The 14,022-nt window shown below is 58.9% G+C and overlaps 2 protein-coding genes across 8 annotated transcripts in view; one reads left to right on the top strand and one right to left on the bottom strand.

Annotated features, from left to right (window-relative positions):
• Positions 1-3,782, top strand: part of SAMD11 (sterile alpha motif domain containing 11) — a 24,465-nt gene extending 20,683 nt beyond the window's left edge. For all 6 annotated transcript variants that reach the window (XM_053899150.1, XM_053899149.1, XM_053899152.1 and 3 more), the window contains one exon: positions 82-3,782. In XM_053899150.1, the coding sequence (XP_053755125.1) occupies positions 82-327 (246 nt within the window). In that variant the 3' untranslated portion in view covers positions 328-3,782. The remainder of the gene's footprint in view (positions 1-81) is intronic.
• Positions 403-14,022, bottom strand: NOC2L (NOC2 like nucleolar associated transcriptional repressor). 2 transcript variants are annotated; one of them, XM_019460991.2, is made up of 19 exons: positions 13,891-14,022; positions 13,588-13,740; positions 11,970-12,144; positions 11,759-11,881; positions 10,959-11,079; positions 10,782-10,872; positions 10,086-10,164; positions 9,848-9,958; positions 9,248-9,361; positions 8,346-8,534; positions 7,859-7,998; positions 6,858-6,969; positions 5,149-5,262; positions 4,707-4,808; positions 3,280-3,423; positions 3,042-3,155; positions 1,929-2,064; positions 1,451-1,549; positions 403-1,137 (listed from the first exon to the last, which is right to left on the bottom strand). In XM_019460991.2, the coding sequence occupies exons 1-19, from the start codon at positions 13,914-13,916 to the stop codon at positions 1,031-1,033; spliced, it is 2,250 nt and encodes a 749-aa protein (XP_019316536.2). In that variant the 5' UTR covers positions 13,917-14,022; the 3' UTR covers positions 403-1,030. The 2 variants fall into 2 exon arrangements, with proteins under 2 accessions (XP_019316536.2, XP_019316537.2); XM_019460992.2 differs by having other exon boundaries at positions 10,959-11,076.

The raw sequence follows: 14,022 nt of genomic DNA, 5'->3' as shown, positions 1-14,022 counted from the left end.
TGGTGGGTCAGCGCTGAGGCTCTTTGTGGCTGCAGGCCAGCAACCCAGAAGGCCCCCCCACCCAGGCCCATCTCTCCGCAGGTGGCCAAGCGCCTGGGCCGAGTCTTCTACATGGCCAGCTTCCCTGTGGCTTTGCCACTGCAGCCACCAACACTACGGGCCCCAGAGCGGGAGCTCACCTCTGGAGAGCAGGCCCTGTCCCCAGCATTGGCCCCTTCCCCCTATGGTGGGGGGCACCCCCCTGCTGGGAGAGCCTCGCCCAAGCAAGAGAATGGAACTGTGGCTCTACTCCCAGGGCCTGCAGACCCCTCCCAGCCTCTGTGCTAACCTGGTGGGTGGACCACCCTAATCCCTAAGCCCTTCGGTGCCAGCAGCTCTGATACAAAGGACCCACTCCACAGCTTCTCTTCCTTTTGGTTTTGGATGCAAAAACAAAGATTTTTTTAAAGGAAAACATGACATCAAAGGAAAAGAGTTTCTGAAACTTTCTGGGAGTAGAGTCAGGTGCAGACAGCCTGGGGACCCAAACCTGAGCCCAGGCACAGGGACTCTGCATCCTGGGTACCTGCAGACAAACCAAAGAACGACAGAGGAGGCGGAGAAGGCACATCATGCCACACTGGCCTTGGCCATGCCTGCTGGCTCTCTCTGGAACCGGGACAGTCGTCTGCGAGATTCTCAGCATCCTGCCGTCGGGTGAGAGGTCAGGGCAGAGTCCCACTCCAGACCAGCTTCCCTCACGGGGCTGATGGATCTAACCCAGCAGTGCGGTAGGCAGTGTGGGCAGGCTCCATGGTGCTGGTTTCCATCCCCACAGCCGCCACTCCAGGGATCTGCACAGGGCTCGGTACTTTCTGGTCTTTCGTGTTGTGAAAATAAAGCCCAGTCCACCATCTACTGCCCTCCCCCGCACTGCGCAGGCCCTGGCCGCGGGTCTCAGCACCGACCAAGAAGACACAAGCCTGGCTGCCTGGTAAGGTGGGAACACTGCACGGCAGGCCCCGCAGGCCCCGCCCCAGGCCGGCAGCCCTCAATCCTCCTCAGAGAGCTGTAGCTCCTCCAACTCATCCTCTGGTCCCTGGGCCAGCCGCCACAGCTCCCCGAGGTGCAGCCCCGCCTCTGTGTCTGGGTCTCCATCTGCAGGGAGAGACCGAGGCTACATAAATTCTGCTTTATCAGGAAGAAGCCAGCCTTGGAGATTACTCATCGCTAATTAATCACAGCCCTAATTAATTTATTGGTGCCACCGTTACCGGCTGCCAGAGCCAGCGGGAACGGAGCAGCTGGCGTGGCAACCTCAAGGAGGGGTGTGAGCCCAACTTAGAGCCATTCTCCCACCCAACGGCCCCACCCACCCACCGACGAAGTGACGCCCCCGACAGCCTTGGGTTCCTGAACAGACAGGTTCAAAGGGCCACAGCACCACCCCTCACTCCCAGGAATCACTCACCCTTGGCATTGCTGATTTCCTCTTGGTCGCTAAGGCTGCCATCCTCCTCCTCCTTTTCCTCCTCTACCCTCTGCCAAGCTCTCGGGGACCCGGGCATCCCTGGGGACCAAGAAGAGCCCATGGGAGTAAGCCCACCAGCAAATACATACTGGGGACAGCTAACGTAGGAGTGTGGGCCAGGCTCACAACCCCGCACCCACCCACCCTTCCCTCAGGCCCCCTTCGTACAGGTGGAAAGGATTCAGAAGTGTCCAGCCAATAGTACAGGTGAGGGAATAAGGTCTTGGGACACGTGTCCCAACTCTGGGAGGCCCTCACCTCAAAGCAAGTGAAGTGGTAGGAGAAGGGGCACCGCAAACGTGAGCAGCCAGGGGAAACAGGCACCCTCTTCTGGTTCCATGGGATGTGTCAGGAAGCCTTCCAGGGCCACCTACCCCTTCCCCACAGGGAGCTCAGGCTCAGGAGTCCAGGCCCCTACCTCTCTCTGAGAAATCCACGGTACTGTCTTCCTCGTCACTGTCCCGATCAAAGAGGTCCTTAAATTCCACTCTGTCTTCATTCTTATTGCCTCCCACTTTCCGCCGCTTTATCTCTGGGAAGTTCAAGTCTTCCAGCTGCAAAGACCCAAAGCCAGAGTGGTGAGGGTGGTCTGGTGGCCATGAGAGAACCCACCTGGCCCAATCCCCAACCCACCATGTCTCAGCCCTGGGCCCCACCCTCCACCTCAAGGCTTAGCTCACAGCCACAGCTGGGTCACATCATGCGTCATGCAGCAAGAGCCCTGACCGCAGCTACTGTCCTTCCCTCCCATTCCCAAAGACAGACTTTACCCAAACCCGGCATCCTATTCCCTTTTCCATTTCCCTTCAGGCCTTGCCTCCCAACCCGTCCCCACACAGACTCTGCTTGGCCAACTTGGTAGGCATCGCTGGGTAGGACTCCTGGACAGCCACCCTGCCAGGCAGGTGAGGGGGCCCCAGCCACGCACACTGGCCACTAAGTACCATCAAAAGCATAGTTACATCCACTGGCTGAAGGCCCAGCTATAGCCCCCCCCACCCCCGCCACCTTTGTGTCTCCACGTCTTTAGCCATCACGTCATGGGATTGCAGACCCATGATACCAGGACAGGGATACAGTCACAGGCATGCCACTCAGCACGAAACTGTCCCCTCAAGTCACACCATGCCACACCCACTGGCACAGCTCCTCCTGCCCCTCCCTGCCTGCCCTCCTGGTGTCCACAGGCTGGCCTGAGAAACAAGGTCAGTCTGGCCACTTATTCCCCCAAAATCCCCAGCCCAGTCAGGCCTGACAAGGGGTAAGGACCTCCTCCTGGAGGTCATGAGAGAAGCCCCCTGGTCACCCAGTAATGCATGATGTCTGCCCCTCCAGAGCAGCCCCAGGACAGGCTGCAGCTGGGAACAGGCCCCAACCGTCCTGGTGACATCGTCCCTGAGACTATTTCCTCCCACAAGCCCCGTTCCCCACTCTGGTCTTAAAGTCAGAGCCAGGGTGCTAGACCCTGGTCTCAGAACAAACCAGGTGGTCATGCCCACATCCCCGCTCCGAACCTCCTCTGCAGACATACCCGCTCTTTGCCACTGATCTCCAGCTGGATCTCTCGCTCTCTCAGCTTCCGCCACTGGCTATAGTACTTGGTGAGAGGTGTCCCCTCTTCTCGGGTCTGCTTCTCCCAGGTGTCCTATGGGGAGAGGTTCAGGATCATGTCCACCCTGGGGAAACCTCCAAACCCCAGCCCTACACTGACTAGTGCCCTCAGGCAGTGCTGCCCACCCCACCCACCCAGACACCAGCTCCCAACTGACCACTGCATGCTGGTCAGCCACACCGAAGGAGGCCCTCTGGCGGCGACTGCAGATATACTCAGCGTTCTCCTGCACCTTCTCTAGCAGCTGGCGTAGCTGCCGACAGTAGTTGGCCACCTTGCATTCCCGGAGGAAGGATTTCAACTGCAAAAGGAAGGGGGGGGGGGGGTGGCGCGGTGCTCAGCCTAGGTCCAGGCACAGACCATGATCTGCCGGGATCACACATGACCACGGGGAGGTGATGGGGGAGCAGGAAACATGTGTCTCACAGCCCTAGCGCACACAGTTGGGGAACGGGGCAGTTACGTTGGTGTGGGGTGGGGGCCGCGGCGTGGTGCCACATGACCCCTGTTGCCTGGGCCCTGTGGGGGCTGGAGAGCAGACGGCCCACCCTACGGGCCGGGCAGAGGAACAGGCGGCATGGATCTACCCTCCAGGTCACATCCCACCCTCAGCCTGTCTGTGTAAATAAAGCTGTATTGATACACATCCACACTCCTTCACTTAGGCATTTCTGTGGATTTTTTGTACTTCAAAGAGGAGACCTGAGCAGTTGTGAGAAACCACATGACTGTAAAGCCTAAAATACCATTTAGCTCTCTCTGCCAGAACAGTTTGCTGACCCATGTTCTAGACCATGATTCTGGGACCTGGAGTCCAGAAATAAAGCCTTGCCTACACGGCCACATGTGTCCGGATGGGCCTCGGAACCAGGTGCAGTTCGGGTGTGGGCAGCCCACCCCTACTCACCAAGCAGGCCTACAGCTGGGGGAGCTGACTCTGCCCACCAGAATCAGGGACAGGACCTGGCCCTTCCCGTGAAAGGCCCCTGCCTCCTTGAGATGGCAAACACCTGGGCTGAGAGCAAATGGACCTCTGACAGGCCCAGAAGGGACTTGTGAGAGAAAGGACTCCAACCCCACCCTTGTATCACCTGAAGGAAAACTGAGGCAGGGTTGGTGCTGAGGCTGACCGGGACTTCCTCCTGCCCCAAACCTGCATGCAGGACCATTTGGGAAAGTATACAGTCAGGAGACCAGCCTGACCCAGGGCTGGGGGGCCGGGTCCAGCCCGCTCCACCAGGACTACTCCTAGAAGAGAATTCTTGGTCGGTCTGGTCCCTGGGCTGTGACAGGCCTGGGGAGGAGCTAGCAAGTCCGAGGGTCCCCGTTAACTCGCCTGCGCCAACCCCACCCCTCAGGACCCCACACCCCTATGTTCGTGCTACCTATGATGAGGCAGCGCCAACATGAAACCCCGCAGCAGGTTAGGCTCTGCCACTGACCCTGTGTGGCTGTGACAAGGGTGCCTCCTTCTGGCCCCTGTGTCAATGGGAAGCTGAGCCCATGAAGACAGCCTAGTCTGCTACGAAGCACGCCATCAAGGCATCTGGGAAAGGAAGAGGGAGCCGGACGGCTGGCACACACCTGCAGCACAGCGGGCAGCGCCAGTTCGGGGAAGGCAATGCTCTGGGCCTGGCTGTGCAGGTACTCCAGGGTGAGGTCGTACAGCTGCTCCACCAGACCATCCTGAGGCAGCAGAGAAGAAAGGAGAACGTCAGGGGAGATGGGAACACAGCCCTCTTCACGCCTGCTTGCTATCAGGGTGGAAATCGGAGGATGTGCCTCCACAGCCTCCCCGGAAGCCACACTCTGGCTCAATATGGCTGAGGCCAAGGAGCACAACCTCCCCCGCAAGAGACCCACGAAGGCCCACACAAACTGGAGGGCAGCAAGCCCCCTCCCGTCCACACTAACTGGACTCCAGTCACCCTGTACGCTGACCTCGGTGCCCTAGAACATCCTGCTATGACCCCGCCCAAGGTATTTTCCCAAGCGTCTCCACAGGAGGCCTGGAGGCCAGCCTTACCCGGTATGCCTTCTCCTGTAGGTTGACCTTGGACAGCTTGAGGATCACAGTGAAGTTGATGGGCTTGGAGCTCATGCGCCCCGGCCTCTTATTGAAGTCGACCTGCTGGAAAACCTGTCCCAAAAGCCACTTCAGCTCGGCCTGCTGTGCCTCATGCCCCACTGTATCCCACCCCCCCATCTGTACCCCAGATCCTTAGAGGCCCCAAAACCAGGGAGAGGTAGCCACATGCAGTGCCAGTCCTGTGGCCCCAGAGACCCCCTCCCTTCCAGAGCTCCGGCCTCCAAGGGCATCACTTCATTGCAGAGCGGGATTCTGGCCAATGGGGGCAGGATCAGAAGCACACCCGTGCACACTGCTACCGACCCTCTCCTAAAACCAGACCAAGAAGCCCTAAGAACCAGTGTCTGGAAACAAAAGAAAGGTCCTTTCTGTACAGGGTCACTGACACTGCAACGTCCTCACCCATGACTGCATTCCCAAGGCCTGGTCCCAACCCCAAGGCTGCATCCTGGGAGTGATATGCCAATGGCCAGAGGGTCTCAGCAAGGGCCTGAGGAGCTCATAACTCCTCATCCTCCACAGAGACCACAGGCTGTGCCCATCGGCCTCTGCCTCTCAGGGAAGTCCTCCCCGTGTCCGAAGGCTGCAGGCTGTCCTGGGATAGCGGAGCAGGAGCCATGCCTGGCCCCTCCTCACCACCCTCGCGCAGGGGTGATCCAGGATGTTGTCCTGAGGGGGGTGGGTGGCCGATGCTGAAGATACCACAGAGCAGAGGATGATGCTTCACAGCTGAGCTCAGCACAGCTCCAGATAAAAAGCACCCATGACTGTGCTAGTAACAGGTTTCCCTAGGGGAGCACTGCCCTTTCTCTAGCCTGACTCAGCCTGAGGTGGAGCAGGGGCTGCTCTCAGCACCCCTTCCCACCCACCCAGGGAGGCAAGGGCAAAAACGCCCTGGGGGCAAAGAGCTTTCCTTCTGCCTCTGTGACTTATTTTCTCTGGAAAGGACAGGCCTGCACCTGTGGATGTAAAAAGGACATGCCAGTACAGCTACGGCATGCTGACGCAGGGATCAGTACAAGGGCTGTGCAAAAAGAAAACACGAAATCAGAAGAGAAACCCCAGGGGCTCCCTTCTCTCCCCTACTTTGGTAAACCGGTGCAGACCACAGCTCTGGCCACATTGAGCCACTAATCCGGCCCATCCAGCAGGTGGCACTAAGGGCCTCTCTAGTAGGGAGATGTGAAGTCCTAAGTATAAGGTGGGGTGGGGCCTAACCCCCGGGGCATGCAAGCATGCACACAGATCCACACAGACACGCAAAGACACACGCATACACAAAGGAGCGTGCAAAAAGAAACGCAGCTTTGGAATCAGATCTAGGGTTCCAGCCCAGCTCTCCTGCCCACTGGAATAGACTCAAGCGTGTCCTAAAACCAGCACCCTCAGGCCAGCCCTGCAGAGCAGCTGTCCTTGTCCTCCCTGCCACTCGCCTGCCAACACACACCCCAGCTGGGGCAGGGAGCAAGGCACTGCACAGAGCAATGTCCTCATAAAACCTCCTCTACAGATGAGAACACCAGCACTCAGGAGGGTTACACTGCATCTCGGGATAGGCGGTCTGTGCGCAGCAAGGAGCGCCTCCAAGCAGACCACAGAGGCACTGTGTTGCCCCCTCCCACCCCAAGCGACGGGCACCCTCTCACCTCCAGTATGAAGGGCAGCACTGGGATGAAGGTGCCGGTGCTCTCCGAGAGCAGGGTCAGAGCACGCACGCAGTGCATGCGCAGGGGGTAGAAGCGGGCAGTGGGAACCAGCCTGGGAGCATGGAAAGGCAGGAGTGAGCAGAGGCCCTAGCCTCACCATCCCAGCCTGGCTCCCCATGACCTGTTTCTATCCATGGGGCTCGAACCTCAGGAAGGGCCCCTCTTGGTCACTTCTGTCAGGGTCAGGGGCCACACCTGCTCTGATTCTTCCAGACAGAACAGGGCAGACCAAAAGTCCCCGACTAAAATCTGGGTCTTAAGGACCTGCCTCCTCACTCAATTATCGGGTGAGAGAACATCCCACGCGGCTTTTAACTTAATTTCACTTTAATGCAGGAGGAGAGCAGCGGGAGATGGTTCATTCAAAGCTTTCTTTCTTCCCAGCTCCCTGCTTTCAAGTCTCCTCCTTCAGGAGCACAGGGGCGACCCCTCCTGGCTAACAAAGGCAGCCACCTGGGCACACGCGGCTCCTCCATTCTCTGCCCCCAGAAACCGAAGCTCAACGGTCACAACTGAAATGTGGCGCGTTGTACTAGACCCGCTGCCCAAGAACCCCATGGTAAGACAGACACCCAAACTCCCTTCAAACCGCACATAGTCCCTTCTACCCAGCATCTCCCAGAATGCATGAATCTGGGGCATTCTCCCATGCTGGCCTCTGGGCCACAAATGGCGCCAACCCCCCCCCCCCCCCCCCCCCCCGTCCTTCCACAGGTGCTGCCAAGTAACAGACCCCAGGGCCCAGGGATGGCTCATACCCTTGGAGAACTAGCTCCTCCTGACCCTCCAGGATGCCTCCCTGTGTAACCCTCTCCTCTAAACCAGCCTCCCATGACCTTGTCCAAAGACAGTCTGTACAACCCTGACCCCCGTAACAGCCCACATACCCTGGCCCTGACCTCCTTTGGCCCTCAGGGTGACCCCGCCCATCCGTCACTCACTTGATGCAGCCAATTACCACTTGCGAGAGGGGGTAGATCAAGGGCTGCAGGGCTTCGCTGGGGTACACAGTGCTGAGGGCACGACACCACAGGTAGAGACAGTGCACGAACTGCCAGTTGTACACTGACTGGTAGGTCTCCTGGGCACAGAGTGAAGTCCGTTTCCAAGTCAGCCCAGGGGTCCCAGAAGGGTCCAGCCCTCCCTCACCCACGGGGTCCCAGCCAGCAGCCGCAGCGACCACCTACCCCACCCCCTCCCCGACCCACCCTCAGAGCTGCCCGCACCCTCCACCTGTTCCCCAAGCCCCCCCCCCCGGCAAGGGCCCTGAGCCCTCCGAGACACTGGGATGTCTCTCCCCAGGGCTACACAGGAATACGGAGGCTTCCAGGAGGTCCCAGCCCCTCAGCTGTGGAGCCCTAAGTATACGGTGGGGTGGGGCCCGACCCCGGACATGCCAACCCCCACCCCATAAGCCCAACCACGCACTTTCTTGCGTGTGGTCATGGCATTGCGCAGGTGGATGGCGAGCTGGCGAATGTAGAGGAAGGCATGCTGGTAGGCGATGCCAGTGTCCAGGGCAAGCAACTCGGTCAGGGTCCGCTGCATGAAGTTGATGAAGGGCAGGGTGCCGGGGGAGGTAAACTTGCAGTTCCTCACGTAGGTGATGTACATTTGCTGCCAGAAAGATCCCAGTCAGGGCCACCCGAGCTTCCAGGGCACTGTGCACCCGCTACCCAGCTCCAAGCCGCTGCCAGACACCCGGGCCTTTCCTCAGTGGGAGCCACGGCTGGCCACGTCTGCTGCAGACCCCTCCCCCTACGTGGCACACGCTCCTTGGGCCCTCTGCTGCTCAGCTGCCACACACGTGTACCCACCAATCTCACACACAAAGTCTGCCGCGCACGGAACAGGAGACTTATAGGGAGGGCGCGGTGCCAAGGAAAACGCAGCGCGAATAACTGCAGGAAGAGGCAAGGAGACCACGGAGGGACTGGGAAGGAGGGGCTAGAAAAGCTGCAGCTACAGGCCAGGCCCACGCAGGGGTTTCTAGAGGGTCACTGTGCGGGACACATCACCCCAGGCGTGCAGCCAAGCAGCAGGGTCCCTGTCCCTCTCCACACCTGATGTCCTCATCTGCTGAGGGGAGAGCTGTGCAGAGCAGTGTATGTGGAGCCCCAGGGGACCAAGAGCTCCCATCCCTGTCACTGTCCCCCACTTCCTAGGGAGAGAACTGCAGTGATGGCCCGGGTCAGCCCAGAGCCACAGCCTCAGCAAGAGGAGCTGACCACAAAGGCAGCCGCCCAGACCTCAGGCCAAGACTTTCAACCCAGACTCTAATGGACACAGACTGGGGGGCATCAGAGGCAGGAGCCGGGGGTCCACACTACCTTGAGGATAGGACTCAGGAAGACAGCCTTCTTGTGCCGACAGACCCTGACGAGGACCAGGAACGCCAGTACGCGCAACGTCTCTTCACCTGTGCTCCACAGAATCACCATCCTCTGCAGAAGGAGAGACATCACTGCCTGCCCCAGCCTCCCCAAGCCCAGCCAGAGGCCCCTGTGGCCACTGCTAGGAGACAGCCCTTCCCTAAGCACCTCAGGATAGAGCTACGGTTACACCTCAGTGAAAAAGTAACAAAAACGTGAAAGGTAACAGAGACTCCCCAAGAAGGCTGTACCACAGAAACACAGCTTTGTTGTTAGGCACGCGTCCAGAAAGGCACGTTAGGGGGCACCTGGGTGGCTCCGTCGGTTAAGCAGAAAGGCACGTTAGAACACAAGAAGAGCTCGTCTTGCTACAGCTCTTGTCAGCTGACAAGTGCCTGCGGCACCAAGGGCAGAGAGCTGACCGAAACAGAATCCCAGCAGGGCGTAGGGTGGGGGGCGGGTGCAGATGCCACCCCCACTCTGGCTGGGGGCGGGGCACGCTGGCGGGGTGGCCACACGCGCCTCCGATCACGGTGCCAAAGGGAGAGAGCCGGGTACCTTGAGTAGCATGCGGCACTGCTTGGGAAAGGTCAAGTAGTATGGCACGGAACTGCTGACATGCTGGAGCACGGCCGCCGCTGCTGTCGCCTCCGTCACGCAGGCCACCAGCTGGGGAAGCAGGAGGGTCAGCGGGGCCCCAGACCCACTCACGTCTGGGACACAAGGAAGGACTGCACCACCGGCTTCAGCCAGGCCTCGCGGGATACAGGAGGCCCCCTCCCCGCTGGAACTGCACCTGTACGACTGAGCTCAGGTAGACCTTGACGTCCAGCCGGAGCTTCCCCCACAGCGGGCTACTGGACGGCTGCAGCACCCTGCAGAGAGACCAAGCCCACCCCATCTTGAGCGAACCCCCCCCGCACCGCACACCTCCCCCCAAAGCCCCCCACCCTTCACGGTGACTGCTCTCCCAGTGCAGCGGCCCCCTTCGCACAAGAGTCTGTGCCTGGCCGATGCCAGCACCACTCACGATACGTGTGTTTGCTGCCCACTCGCTCAACGGCTATCCCCTCCACCATCACCTGTCAGCTTCCTCAATGAGGCCCCTACCTACAGATACACACACCATCCCCAGAGCAAACAGCAGAAGAGTGGATGAAATATTCACTTGAAGAGGAAAAAAAGAGTGAAAGGGGGAGAATCCTGACCTAAGAAACCAGTGGTGCAAAGCCAAGCACACACTCTGGGCCCCCCGAGGAACTGTGGGCAGAGAATGTACCTTTTCAGAAGGAAAACAGAAAGGAGGAAGGACAAAGCCACCCAACCGGCCCCGCCCAGCCTCTCCCCGGAGCCCGGCAAAGGGCCTGGTTCCGTCTTCGGCATCCCTCTGTGCTGGTTGGGTCGAGAGGGGGACTGCCAGATCACAAGGCCTCTGCCTTCCCCAGTGCGCGGTGCTGACCACACCCCCCCTACCTCCCCTCTTCCCTTTCACCTGCTGTTGTCCTTGGGGGCTTTCCCAAACAGTAGCTTCTGGAGACAACCAAAAAGATCTCTAATGCAGAAGGTGACCAGGGCGTTGAACACTGCAATGAGGGGACCACAGATACCGCTCACAGGACAGAAGACAGAACAGAGAGCCTGCATCCCAGGTCCCCTCACCCCAGCTCACCAGCACTGTCCGTGACCTGGAATTTGCTGACTTCAGCACCTTCCTGGTCTCCTTGGGTGGTGACCACAGCAGCTCGGAATGCCTGCACAACTTCATGGAACAGCTTCGGAGTAAGGTGCTGCTAAATTAGGGATAAGAGGACCCAGAACGTTGGGGAAGCGGTCAGCTGTGTTGGACAGAGCAATAGGCAACCAGAGCTCCAGAAACATGCTGTGACAGAAAGGTACCCCTCGCCCACATTCTGAGACACGGAGCAGAGGTGGAGGCAGTGTTGCTGAGCCACGTGCAGGGAAAACAACAAAAAACCAGAGTCCAGAATCTTCCTGGGAGGGCAGGGAGCCTGGCTCAGGGGAGAGGCTGAAGGTCCCAGATCTGGATGGTGGCCTGCACCAGGTGGTTTCTAGGGTTCTCCCTTCTGTCCTTTCCTATCTCTGCAGAAACCAACGTAAAACCCTTGGAGGAAGGGCTCTAGCTCCTGACAAAGGCAGAGACTATGTCCTAACCCACGACAGACTTCAGGGAACAGGGAGCCCGAGAGAGACACTGAGTGGAAGAGAGCAGAAAGAGCCCCTAGAATCTCTGACCGAAGGGGAGAATGCAATCCTGGAGCCTCTTAGCAGAAAGGCAGAACCATGCGACATCCTTCACATGAGGGTCTGGTGCAGAAGAGGACCCCAGTGTGGGTGCTCAGAGAAGGGGCTCCTCCCGTCTGCCACAGACCCAGGTAACTAAAATGAGTCAAGGGCAGACTCCTAAAGGGGTGGGGGGTGTCCAGCTGCCCACGCCATGCCACTTCTCACCATTGCTGCCTGCTTCCACCTCTCAACCATGGCTAGGGTCACAGGAGCAGAATCCCTTTTCTTCCCCTTCAGTCCTCTGGGGACCTCATCCTCATCCGAATCTTCCTCCTCCCCACTTGCTTCCTGCACCAGACACAGAGGACCAGGCTGGAGCAGGATGCAGAGGCCATAAGTGTGCCCCTGCGCCCACCAACTCTGCCTAAGCCCTCACTTCCAACGTGTCGGGCAGAGCGTGCAGCTGCTCCTCCTCGTCCTCGGTGCTGTCCGAATCACTGAAGTTCAGCAAGCTCTGGTCATTCTCCTGCAGGAACTTGTAGAACTCCGGGTCTTTGTCCTTCAGCCGAGAGAGCTGGTCCTTATGCTCAGACGCACGACCTTTACGCCGACTGAGAAGGCAGGGGTCGTCAAGTCCACAGGACAGGCATAGCCCACAGGACTGGGGAGTACGGGACGTGGGGTAAGGCTTCTTGTCCTCCACACTGCAAGCTCGCCAGCCTCCACAGGGAAACTACAGGGCTTGATCTGCTCTCTCCACAACAGCTACCCACAACCAAGGTAGGGGATTTCCAGCAGTTAAGTTTTCAGCAGATTCCTCTCTCCCCCAGACTCCACACTCGCACAGCCAACTGCCTCAACACCTGCATTTCAAACCCACATACAACACCGCACTTGTGGTTTCCCCCAAACTTGCTCTGCCAGCACTCTGCTCCACCTCAGCTGCGGGTAACTCTACCTTTACAGGCACTCAGGTGAAAGACAACCTCTGTCTCTCATACCCAGCATGCAATGTGCCATGAGACCTAATTGGCAAAAGCCCTTCAGAGCCTCTCATGCCTCCTAGTTAAACCAGCACCATCTCGGGGCACCTGGGTGGCTCGGTCGCTGAAGCGTCCGACTCCGGCTCAGATCACGATCTCACGGTCCGCGAGTTCGAGCCCCGCGTCGGGCTCTGTGCTGACAGCTCTGAGCCTGAAGCCTGTTTCAGACTCTGTGTCTCCCTCTCTCTCTGCCCCTCCCCTGTTCACGCTCTGTCTCTCTCTGTCTCAAAAATAAACAAACGTGAAAAAAAAAATTAAAAACAAAAACCAACACCATCTCTCAATGCTCCCAATTACCACAGTGGTCTCCCCCTATCTCCACACCCACCACCTCCAACCTACTGTCAACACAGCAACCCAAGTGACCCCTGAATTGCATGTCACAGGACGTGACTTCACAGCTCAAAACCCTGAGATGACTTCCCGTTTTAGCGCATGTCTTATAAACCGTCTACAAAACCTGACCCCGGTATCATCTCTCCTGGTTCCCCTCCTACTACTCTCCCCCTCGCTCCTCCATACACACTCACCTCTGTGCCAGACCCGCTCCCACTTCGGGAGCCTGGCTGTTCCTGCTGCGTGAAACACCAAAGCGTTCTTCCCGCCTGCGTGGCTTACTCCCCCAAGTCTCTGTCCAGTTACCAGCTCTTCAAAGGGCCGTCTCCACTAAACACAGCAACAGCTGGTGCCCAACACGCTCCCCATTTCTCTACCCCTTCTATTTTTCCTGTTTGCCGCACTCATTTCTTCTCACATACCACACGTCGTGAATCACCCGAGACTGAGCGAGCTCCTCTACACCAGAAAGGGGCCTATTATTCACCAATGTACGTTTGTCACAGAACACAACCTCAGCAAACACGGGAAGAAAGAATGAGTAAGGCGAAGGGTCTGGGGAAGGGGCCAGCGATCCTCAGGCCCCAGGACTGGTCAGCATACACGTGACGGGTGGGCCAGGACGGTGAAGAGGGTCTGGCTTTACAGACGTCCCGCGGGAAACGCTCCCCTCACCTGGACGAGGGGCTTCCGCCTGGCTTATCCAGACTCCGGTCGGCTCCACACGCCGCCCACGTCTCCGCTTCTGGGGCTCCTTCGGGATCCGATTCAGACTCAGAATCAAAGCCCGAAGCCAAGAACTCGTCCACCGTCAGCTCCGCCAGCCGCCTGCGGGTTACGACATCTGGATCAGGACTCCCTGCCAGGCCGGTTTGCCCCAGCCTTGCTGCACCAGGAACGCGTTTGAGCTCAAGGAGAGCCGCTGTGAATATAAGGGTCCCCTGGAAAGCCGAATCGATCCTCAGAGCCTCAACTTACCGCTTGGTGCCCCGCACCACCGCCATTACTGCCAAACCTCAGCGTGCGCCCGACTTCCGGCTCCAGAATGCCGTGCGTTAGCCGCACTTCCTCCAGGCGGGCCCCGCCCCCAATACCGCCCCTCCGCGCCCC

This window comes from Panthera pardus, unplaced genomic scaffold, assembly GCF_024362965.1.
Source record: "Panthera pardus isolate Hobbes unplaced genomic scaffold, ASM2436296v1 HiC_scaffold_11, whole genome shotgun sequence".
Classification (NCBI taxonomy): domain Eukaryota; kingdom Metazoa; phylum Chordata; class Mammalia; order Carnivora; family Felidae; genus Panthera; species Panthera pardus.
Note: the sequence above shows the minus strand (reverse complement) of the source record. Positions and strands in the feature narration are given on the sequence as shown.